This window comes from Puma concolor, chromosome B2 (assembly GCF_028749965.1).
Source record: "Puma concolor isolate L17-30 chromosome B2, mPumCon1.1.hap2, whole genome shotgun sequence".
NCBI lineage: Eukaryota > Metazoa > Chordata > Mammalia > Carnivora > Felidae > Puma > Puma concolor.
The window spans coordinates 27,420,846-27,432,154 of NC_141671.1; the positions used below are offsets into that span (position 1 = coordinate 27,420,846).

The 11,309-nt window shown below is 54.3% G+C and overlaps 1 protein-coding gene and 1 long non-coding RNA gene across 2 annotated transcripts; both read right to left on the reverse strand.

The window, feature by feature from the left end:
* Positions 1-310: 310 nt before the first annotated feature.
* Positions 311-2,804, reverse strand: FOXC1 (forkhead box C1). Its single transcript, XM_086706439.1, has one exon. It carries the CDS (start codon positions 2,771-2,773, stop codon positions 1,115-1,117), a length of 1,659 nt encoding a protein of 552 aa, XP_086562565.1. The 5' UTR covers positions 2,774-2,804; the 3' UTR covers positions 311-1,114.
* Positions 2,805-5,886: 3,082 nt separating this feature from the next.
* On the reverse strand, positions 5,887-8,745 carry LOC147580817 (uncharacterized). Its single transcript, XR_015251124.1, has 2 exons — positions 8,455-8,745; positions 5,887-7,284 (listed from the first exon to the last, which is right to left on the reverse strand). It is a non-coding gene; the product is annotated as an uncharacterized LOC147580817 (long non-coding RNA).
* Positions 8,746-11,309: the final 2,564 nt, after the last annotated feature.

Here is an 11,309-nt window from a genome sequence, read left to right on the forward strand (position 1 = left end):
AAATTTCCAGATCATGTTCTGTCCTTACTGAAAAAATATTTTTTTGTATATGCCAACTCAGATCTGTTTAGGAAAGTATCTTTTGACTAGCCACAAAGCAAGCTGACTATATAGTACATTTTGCAGAAGATGCTGCAAGAAGAAAAAAATCTAAACAAAAAGAGACTTTTATGTGAAATTTGACAAGGAATAGTCACAGGGCTTCTCCATTTTGAAGATATTTAGGAGAATAGGTAATTTCTAGTGTTTTAATCTGAAATCTTTTTTCTTATAATAATTAAGGCTGTATTAAAGTATCCAGACATATAGATCTCATTCAAACTGAATGGTAATTTATTAATAAACAAACAATGAATATGTTCAACAAAAAGAAAAAAGATGATAGAATAAGATTAATACAGTTTCCCTTTTTATAATGAAAAAAAAAAGCACAATTTAAAGTTTCAGGCAATTTAACGTCAGGTTTTGGAAATACTTTCTGGCGTTTGGTCCACGACATCCAACTACAAATTAAAAATAAATTACTATATTGCAATTTACATTTTAAAACAAGTCCATGAATAAAAAGAAAGCGATTTTCATATATGGGGACTTTCCCCCTCCTTTCAACATAGGATAAAATAATATCTTACAAGTGAGAGGTGAAGGAAAGAGAAGGGCAGGGGAATGGAAGAGAAAGGAGGAAAGCGTGATCTCTGAAAAGCAAGAAGAAACTTACGTGTTATCTGGAGTAACACTGTCCTTTAATAAACCATGATTTTGCTGTCTCTGTACAAAATAGTTTACCGTTTTGTTTATTTAGAAAAGGCAAAGTGAAGGTGGCTCTGAATCTTTTAAGAAAATAGTTTTCTTTGTGCTGGTTGAGTTGAAGTTTTGGAGGGATTCTGTTCACTCGTTTGGTGAATGTTTTTCAAGTTTGTTTTTAAATTGGAATTTTTTTCTTTTTTTCTTTTTTTCTTTTTTTTCTTTTCTTTTTTTTTTTCTTTTTTTCTTTCTTTCTTTTCTTTTTTTTTTTTTTTTTTTTTTTGGTTTCGATTTTGCATTGATGGTTCTTTTGGCTGTTCCTGCTTTGGGGTTCGATTCATTTCGATTTTGAGGCGGGGGACAGGGAGTGTCAAAACTTACTACAGTCGTAGACGAAAGCCCCGGACGTGCGGTACAGAGACTGGCTGGAAGGGAAGGCCATCTGACAGCTACTATTCCCGTTCACTGGAGAGTTGTTCAAGCCGATCCTCTGTGACTCGAACATCTCTCGCACAGAGTGGAAGTTCTGCTGCTGGCCCGGGTAGCCCGCGGCGGCTGCCGCCGCCGCCGCACTCGCCAAGTGGCCCAGGTCTCCGCCCGCCTGGTTCAGGTACCACGAGGTGAGGCGGCCTTGGTGGGCCGCAGGGTGGTGGCCGGTTTCCTGGCCGCCGCCGCCGTGACTCAGGGACGAGGAGCTGCTGCTGGTGACTGGGGGCAGAGAGTAGTCGGGGAGGGGGTCGTCCACCGCGGAGCCGCCGGTGCTTCCCGGTGCGCCCTGCAAGTGGCCGCCGCGCTCTCCGGCCGCGTACAGGCTCATGGCCTGCAGGTTGCAGTGGTAGGTCCCGGCGCCCGCCGCGCCGCCACCGCCGCCGCCCCCTCCGCCGCTGCCCCCTCCCGAGCTGCCGGCGCTGGAGCTCTGGCTGCAGGGGGAGCTGTAGAGGGAGCTCTGGCCAGGCGAGTAGGCGCCGAGCGCCAGCGGGGGTGCGATGCCCGAGCGCGAGGACCCGGCCGCCGAGGCCAGGAGGCCAGAGCTGAGCTCCGTGGCCGCGCCCTGCGGCGACCCCCGCAGCGACGTCATGATGTTGTCCACGCTGAAGCCCTGGCTGTGGTGCGGCGGCGGCGGCGCTGGCTGGGTGGGTGGCGGCGGCTGCGCGGGCTCCGCGCCGTCCAGGCTCAGCGGCCGCGCCGAAGGCAGGCTGCCCGGGGGACTGCTCCCACTCGACAGGCTGCTGCTACTGCTGTCGGGGCTTTCGATTTTGGGCACCGCGGCGGCGCTGCCGCTGCCCAGGGCGGCAGCCGGGGACAAGGGCTGGGGCGGCGAGGGGCACGTACCGTTCTCGGTTTTGATGTCCTGAATGCGCACCGGCGGCGGCTGCGGTCCGGGCGCGGCGCCGTCGGCCTGCTCCGGCGGCGCGGGCGGGGGCTGGCGGCCGGGCTGCGGCGGCGGCGGCTCCTTGAGGTGCAGCCGGTCTTTCTCCTCCTTGTCCTTCACTGCGTCCTTCTTCTTGAAGCGCCGCCGCCGCCGCAGGAAGCTGCCGTTCTCGAACATGTTGTACGAGTCCGGGTCCAGCGTCCAGTAGCTGCCCTTGCCCGGTTTTTTGTCGTCTCGGGGCACCTTGACGAAGCACTCGTTCAGCGAGAGGTTGTGGCGGATGCTGTTCTGCCAGCCTTGTTTATTGTCCCGATAGAAAGGGAAGCGGTCCATGATGAACTGATAGATGCCATTGAGAGTTATCTTCTTGTCGGGGGCGTTCTGGATGGCCATGGTGATGAGCGCGATGTAGCTGTAGGGAGGCTTCACCATGTCCTTGGGCTGCGGCTGCGGCGTGTAGGGCCCGTAGGCGCGGGCCATGCCGCCTGGGTACTGCTCGGCGTGCGCCGGGTGCGAGTACACGCTCATGGGGGCCGGCATGGCGGTGTAGCCGCCCCCGGCCGCCGCGGCCGCAGCGCGGTAGTAGCTCTGCTCTCCGCCGAGGTAGGGCACCACTCCCAGGGAGTTGGGGCTGGACACGGAGTAGCGCGCCTGCATGGCCCCCGCTCGCCGCCGCCGCCCCGCGCCTCCCGCCGCCCTCCACCCTCCCTAGGCCGGCCACGCCAAGCCGGCTGCCCAGTCCGAGTCCGGGCCCCACAGAGCTGGTGCCGGGCCGCCGCGCTGAGTCCGGCTCGGCCGCCGCCGCCGCCTCCGGGAGCCGCCGGCCGCGCACGGCCTCTCCCTGGGCTCTCTCGTGCTCCTGGGGCGCCCCGGGCCACTTCGGGGTCGGTGCTAGGGGAGAGGGCCGGACGAGAACGCGGCAAACGGCCTTAGAGGAACCCGCGGAGCAACTTCCAGGCGAGGACGGCAAAACAGAGCCAAAACTAAAAAAACAAGAAGGCGCCCTTCTTGCTACACTGCCTGTGCCTTCCAGGAGACTCTGCCCTGAGTCGCCGGCGAAGGCGGCCAAATAACCAGGGGCGGGGGGCAGCGCGCCGGCCGCCTTCTTGGGCCCCGCGTCACCTTTTTTTCAGTCTCTCGCGCGCCGGCCGCTTAAGGAAGCATTGGGAAAACTTCTGAACTTTTGAGCATCCGTCACCCAGGCGAGGACTTTTTTACGCAGTTACATTTTTTTCCGGGCAGCGGAGCCCCGCCCCACCACAGCGGCAGCAGCCAATGGTAGGCGAGAACCGCCTCTGAATGAGCCGGAGGCCGAACCCTGCCGGCCCGCGCCCAGCTGCGGGAGGACCGCCGGGCTGACCACACGCGCGCCGGCCGTTCGGAGTCCGCGCCCCTGCCCCTGCCCCTGCCCCTGCCCCTGCTCCTACCCTTGCCTGCGCCAGGCTTGCCACCCACAGCAAGGTCGGCCCCCTATTCCCAGATGCCCACCGCCGCCTCCGCCGGTACTGTCTTCCACCCCCAGCTCTCTGCACAGGCGTCCTTTGGTCCCGCAGACTTCCTGGGTCCTCCTGTACCCTACGCAGACCCTTCCTCTGTCCATTGCTCCCAGATGTCACCGAGTCCTCGAGCCCCAACTGGCTCTTTCCCATTCGGTGGCGGATCTTGCTGGCACCAGGGCCGGGATTTCCTGGGCCTCTCTTCCCCTCCTCCTTTCCCCTCACCTTTCCTCTCTTTCCACTTCTTCCCTCCCGTCGCCACTCTCACTGGGTTCACACATGTGTTCATTTGCCCCCCACCTGGAGGTTCTCTTGTCTGGAGCTGGGTTACAAAAGACACAGTTTTAAAGGCTCAGTCACAGCCATGCTGTTCCCAGTGGGGCAGGAGTTGTCGCCCCACCTCGTCTTCCCCGTGACCCCTACCCAGTAGAAATAAGGTGTGTGTGTGGGGGGGGGGAGGTATATGGGGCCTTGCCGGACCGCTGCCCCGGTAGGCTCCGCCCGCCCAGCTTCAAGACACCCTGCTTCTTGTGCCCCAAGGGCCCTTGGCGGCCCGGGGGTGCTTGAGGCTCAGGCTGCTGAGGCCAGGAGGCTTTCTGCGCTTCCCTGTGGTGGGGAGGGGGTGTGCGCATACGTGATCCCTAAGGTTTGCCACTGGCCTATGGGTCTTGTCTGGTCCGGCATGTTTCTGCTCAGAGGAGGGGTCACGCTTCGGGCTCAGTGACATTAGCAGGTGTGATGACAAGAGGCAAATAAACACGTCCAAGAACTTAACGCGTCTCAGTTTAACCTCCATCTCCACACGCGCGGGGCTGCCGGCTTTCAGAGATAACGGGTGTGCTGGGGGAAAATGTTCAGAATCACACCTGCAGAATGGCTCAAGGATTGGGGTGGGGGTGGTAAGCATACAAAGCGTACCCTTGTGCACGCCTGAGATTTGCAGTTTCTGAGCGACTGGAATGGGATGGAAAGACGACAGAAGAAAGGAAACGAAGGAGCAAGAAAAAGATTGGCCTCCCTGTGCCTGCAGCGCATTTCTGTGTTTTGGCAACTCTAGAAAAGACCCCCCTGAAGACTGAACACTGGATTCTTTACTAGAAGCTGGGGAGACTGGCAAGTTTAGGAAACTGTGAAGAAGAGTAGTGTGACGCATCTAACACCTCCACTCCCCCAATTTCTGACAATCTTTAACTGCAAGGATGTGTTGGGAGCCCCTTTTGGCTTCTCAGCTGGAATCCCGGTTTTCTCACAAAAATTCTCCTTGTAGCTTCAGCTCTTAGATGTTAAGACGCTATCTTGTGTAGCGGGCTCAGCTCTGTGTCACTTGAACATTAAAAAACACACAACAACAACGATGTGTTTCAGAATGGACATTTACACGGAGAGAAGAGGACCTGCTCCTTCTAGAAGTAGCCTTGGGGGGGGCGGAAGTTCCCATTCCTGTGGCAGCTACCTCTTGGCCTGCTGTGCTCTTCGGACACTTGAAACTCCTTTTCCAGGGTGTTTGAAAGGCGGGGTCTCGGATTGGAAGAAACGCTTGATTTGTCAGCAGGAGGCTCAGTACTTGATATTTCCTAAACATTAGCAGGGGGAGGGAGGGAAGAGAAGACCCCCGACTTGAAAAAGGAATTTGTGTCCCATTTCCAGCCCTGTACCCTGACATAACCAGCCCCTTTGGCTGAGGCTTTATGGGAGCATTTTGGTTTCAACCTGGAGACCAATTAAGTGGTCCCCCTAAACACCCCAGCGTTTGGTGAATTTGGACTTTAAACTGCATCTCCACTGCTGGCAGTGCTTGGAGAGAAAGTGGCAATAGCGACTCGTTTGTTTTCCTATTGTGGGAAATGCCAGCGGACCCTGGGTGTTGCAATGGACAGTTGTGCTTCACTGTCTCCCCCCAGCTCACCATCCCCTGCCCTCTCCTCGCTCTCGATCAGCAGCCCAGAGAAATGTAAACAGCTTGTTATGTAAATTGCAAATCGAACAGCGGGGGTGTTCTGGGCTCCCCGCTTTGGATATAAAAGTTGCCGTTGTGAAATTAGTATCTGGCATGCGGAAAAAAAATGGAGAGGTGCAGTTTTATAAAGATCAACTTTCCACTGGTTTAGCTCTGGATATTCGCCAGGAAAAGATATTTGCATTTCTATTTTATAAGCTTACTCGGAAGCAAACCTCCAGTAAACGGCTTGATTATATTTCAAGTACTTTGCTTATTTTATTATTGTTGTTAGTGGTCTTGTTTTAACGTTAAGGCACAGAAATAAAGTCTTCGGGGGAATGGGTAAAGTTTTTATTTTTCAGTTTAAAGTTTTTGATTGCCCCGTTTTTGCTGCTCCTCGGGGTAGTTCAATCATCCGTCTTCCGGACAACTACTGACTCAATTGGCAGACATGCCCCCGCAGGAAACCTTGGGCTTCTTTTCTGACACCTCCCATAGTTGCAGCCTGAAGGTCCTGCAGGCGACAGCGGTAATGGATGTTTGGTGGAGCTGTCGTTTGGCCCGCCCTGCAACCCCCAGCCCTTCCTTGACCTGCCAGGTGGGGTTACAGTTCCCGGGGCCCACTTACGGGCTCATAGCTCTGAGGAGGGGGCGTGACGTCACAACGATATTTAAAACAAGGCCTCACCGGGCCCCTACTGTAGAAAAGAACCAGGGAGATGTGGCCAGCACTCCAGGAAATGCCTGGATTTGGGAACGTGGGGACACCACAGGAATGTGTGTATTGGGGGGAGTGGGGGAGGAGATGGTGCCCTAACGCAGGTCACCAGGAACCAGAAGGAGCTCTTTCTCTTCTTTTTATTCCAGTCAATAATAATAAGGAAAGAAGGATCGGGCGAGCTCCGAGTTCAAGAAATGAGTCTCCAGGCGTCTGAGCCCTGCCTAGGGTGCATAGATTGTCCTCTCCGTCAGAGACCCCTCGGGGAGTTTCCAGCGTCCCCCTCGGGCCCGGCAGCCCAATCGCCCCTGTGACCTGCCCAGACCCCCTCCCAGTCCTCTGTTCCCGCGTATCCAGCTTTTGGCTCTCGGTTTTGCCCAGGAAACCGGCCCATCATCGGGGGATCTAGGACGCCCTCGAGAGATTTTTTTTTGGGGGGGGGGGAGCTTAGCCCAGGAGCTGCGGAAACAGGAAAGGCGGGCTTAGAAGATGAGGGAAGGGGCTTCCCCTGTTCTAGACGGTGCCGCTAATCTAAGGGATTCTGCAAACCCAGGAGGGAGGCTGCACGTCAGCAGCTCCTTCACTGTCCCCTTCGCTGCTAGGGGACAAATTGGAAGATTAAGGCATTTATTCTGCCAATGAAATTTGAAAACTCCCCACTAGACCGAAATCACAAACAAATGCAACAAAGTCCGTGTGGGGGTGTCTTTGGGATATTTAGATACATGCCTGTAGTTCTACATATGGCCTCATTTGCGTAGACCAGGAGTCCAGGGGTAAGGGAGGATATTTCGGTGTCAGTAACCGTTATTCGTTACCAAACCTTCAGCTCCGAAGGTAGCCTTGGTCTTCAGTGTGACTTTTCAGCTGAGGGAGGAGGCGGGGACCGAATGTCTGGGTTGCTGAGACTCAGCGGGTTTCTTCCTTCTTCCCTCTTAGTTGGGGGGCTTCTGAGAAGAGATTGAGTTAACGCAGTACCTCTAATTCTGCTCCCTCCTCAGCAGAAAAATACTTGCTACAATAAATAAAAAGAGCATTTGTTTTTCGATTATGTTTTAAAGTGATCTACATTGCCTGTCTACATGATTGAACTAATTGGATAGTTGCTCTGGTAGAAGCAGCCCTTCACAGTTTATGTGATGGAATAATTTAACGTCATTCCCCCAGTCCCCAAGCTGGGCTGTCCCCCTAATTACACAGGAGAATGCTTGCCAGCACCTGCTCTTGGTTACCCCGTCGGGCTGGCCCACCTGTCACCTCAGAGCCGGGCTGAGTAGCAAGAAAGGGACACAAGGCATAAGGGAAGTGAATCTTTAAGTTGTAGTGGCTGGCTACGGAAGACTCAGGGGTTCCTTTGTCCAGGCAGAGGTAGATGGAGACCCGAAATGTCTTCTTTAATTAATAACCCAGGACAAGAATAAAATCTATAAAAGGGTGGATGATCGGAAAGGATTAGGTGCCTGCGCGTGCATGCGCGCACCTCTGTGTCCTCGCATCCAGGTCCCCAACAGACTCAGGGCGGCTGCCGCAAGCCAGGTGCTGAAAGTGTAGAGGCCCCGCTTCCTCCCAGCTTGGTAACATCTGCTCATTTAAGGCGCGCGCCGCGCACGGCGCAGCGGTCCTCCAGCCCCAGAGGCTGTAGCACAGCACCGAGATTGTAGGGTACCGGCGGGCGCCAGCCGTCAGAAAACCACGGGGTGTAGGCGCCTTCTCCGGGCTTGACTGAAAAGCGCGCGCTCCGGCACGGACGCGCCTTGGCTACGGGTGTTGGTGGAAAGGCTTTGATCCGTGAAAAGACCCACAGACAGTTCAGAACCGCAGGCCGGGCGAGGTCGCCTGCACCTTGCTGGCGGCTGGGCCTGTGTCGTGCGGGCGACGAGTGCTTCCCGGGTCTCCAGCCCCGCCCCGCGGCTCAGCCACCCTTCTCCTAGCTGGAGAGCCACCGTCGCAGAGCCTGAGCCTCGACTTCCCGGGGCCTACGATTGCCCGGCGGGTTTGAGCTCTGGGACGTCCCTCCCGACGTCCCTTACCCCACCCCGGGCCGTCCAACCGAGCGTACGCAAGGCCGGGCCTGGTGTGCGGAAAGCGCGATCAGCCTCGCACCCTTGGACTCTGGGGAACTGCGGCGGGGCCCTCGACCCCGAACCGGCTGTTTGCACTTCTCAGGGCAGGGACCGGCAGGCACCTAGATCGGAGCAATCGGCCTCCGTGGAGGGCGGCTGTGCTGGCGTGCGCCTGCGGTTGGAAGCGGTGGCCCGGGGTTCGGGCTCCCCTTCCTCCTTCCACAGACTTCCCGCCTTTTCCCCCGCGAACGCAGAGCAGGGAAGAAGTGTGGGAAGTCCCGAGACCACTCGGCAGCACTGGGCTGGGGCTCCCGGGCTGGGGACGCAGCCCCAGCCAAGTCCCGTGTCCTGGGGCCCCGGACTCGCGGGTGGCTCTGGGCTCCTTCACTTGGCACCGCGCGTGCTCCGAGCGCCCCCTGCGGTCCGTGGCTTGGTCTCCCCTGCGCCTCTGAGGCGGCGGGAGGCTATACTGCCCCTCGCAGGCCCATCACTTCCGGAGCCTTTCCTGGGGAAAGGGGCTCCTGAGGTAGGGGTCCCTGGGGGAGGTCACGAAGCTAGAGTGGGACCCCGAAGTGTCCGGCTCCTTGTTTTAGCACCCTGCAATCTACCCAGGGTCCAAGCAAGAATAGTCTGAAGTCCCGTGGGGAGACCATCTCAGACTCCAAGGCAGGGACGAGGGACGTTTTTGTTCCTGGAGCCCGAGGTGACCTGGTATTGGGGCTTGCAGCCACCGGCTACATTCCTTCCAGGCGGCCCCTTTTAATTGATGTGCACGTTACAGAAAAAGCAAGGCCGCTTCATCAAGTGAATTACATTCTAGGAGATGCCAAGGAATGTATTTACTGGCAGCCAGGTTTGCCAATAAAAGTTGCAAATGAAGACTGCTGGTTTCCAGGAAAATGTACTTCTGTTTTTTAACCACACCTTAGTCTTAATTATGAAAAACTGAATCTCCAAAGAACCTGTTTAGAGAACAGGACTAGTGAGTGGCAGTGATAGTGGCTACTAGTGCGGTCTCACACCCCCACACACATTTACACACCCCAGAGACACTGTATGACAACACAGACCATGCACACTGCAGCTTTACCCACGGAGAGACTTGCCAATATTTACATACACAGTAGACACAGACACAAGGCTAGACGCTGGCACGCAGAGAGGTATGCATTCGGATTAGTGCTATTTAGTTTGGAAGCACAGATATAAGAAAAGATAAACTATGGCAAATAAAGAGGCGAATATCCACAGAATATTACATAGAAATAAATGTATGAAAGGAAAGGAGGCACTTGCTCTGTAGTATTTAGCTACTACTAAACTTGCCCTAGTATTTCTTTAAATGTTTTATTTATTTTTGAGAGTGTGGGCGGGAGAGGGGCGGTGCGGGGGGGGGGGGGGGTGCAGAGGATCCAAAGTGGGCTCCTTGCTGACAGCAGCAAGCTCCATGTGGGCTCGAACTCACAAACCAGTTGGAGATCATGACCTGAGCCAAACGAAGTCTGATGCTCCACTCATCAACTGATGGAGCCACCCAGGTGCCCCACCCTAGCATTTTTTAAGGCCAATAGTTGACTAGGGTTAAACTATAAATTTAGGGCAACAGAAAAAGAAACCCAGAATTTACTTTTACTGAGGTTCCTTTTTGCCTAAGGTCACACCTCCCCCCCACCCCGCCCCCGTCAGAATGGGAAAATCTCCCCACTCACCAAATGGGACAGCTGTTTTCCCCAACATTTGACTGCTCCTCTAGACCTTAGTTTGGGGCAGAGTGAATACTAATGCAGGGTAAATCTGTTTGATATGACATTTCTCTAGTCTCAACCACAGACCCTTAAACAATAACAATAAGATGCACAGAGCATTTATTATGTTGTTCTTCTGCTGAGGGCTTCATATAATCATTTCGTTTGATCCTCACAAGGACCCCATTGTAGACACTATTATCTGCATCTTATACAGAGGGGAACTGAGGCTCAAAGCGACTAAGTTACTTGTCCAATTTTACTTGGTGTATCTCCTTGGTTCTAACATGCCATTTATGATAAGGTACATCATTTATGTGCCACTAAGAAGAAAAATTAAACCAGTAAACATCACTGGTGGTTTAAGTCTCATCTCTATTTTGGATGTTAAAATCTACATTTTAGATCATTGATATATTGACTAATCCATTTAATCAGCAAATATATGGACACTTTTTGTGTTCAGCATTATTCTAGCAACTGATATATAACATTATATATAACTGATTATATATAACTGATATATAATACCCTTTACTGGACACATTTGGGAAGGCAAATAGTAATAACTGTTGGGAAACGTTCATCCACATAGATGCTTGAATCTGTTGTATGTGTGTAAGCGTAGCTGACTTGCACAGAGCTAGTGTGTCTGCACACAAAGGCAGGGCTCCCACCCAGCACTTGCAGCCTTCTCTCCGTTGGTCACCCCAGCTCCTCAGCCTTAACTTACACCAGGCCCAAGTGCCTAATGCAGTGGAAGCCTTTGGCCATGTGGTTGGTGCTTCAGGGGGCAGGGTGGGGACAGCATCAGGGAGGGCCAGAGAGGTGCGGGGAGAGAATAGGCAAGAGGGCCTTTGTATCCTTTCTAGGAAAAAATCCCTCCCCTGCCCAACTCGGACTTGGCCTGGATATAGTGAGGTAGGAAGAGGGTCACCTAGCGGCAATCGCCAGAGGAGGCCCCAAGCCCCCAGCCCTGTTTGTGGGCCGGCACCATATCTCACAACTTGGGAGCTTCTGGAGGGCAAGGGGCTCTGCTCTCTCAGGGAACACGGAAGAGTTGTATCCTGGACCCAGTGGTGTGAAACTGCCTCTCTGCGCTAGGATCCCTTGTGTCTTCCCAGGAAGAGCAGTGTGCCCAGTTGGGGTGGCCAGTGCATCCAGCATTGGTGGGTGTGTCCCATCAACTGGTGGCTGCAGCAGGCAGTGGGCACCAGGGCCAGACTCCCTTA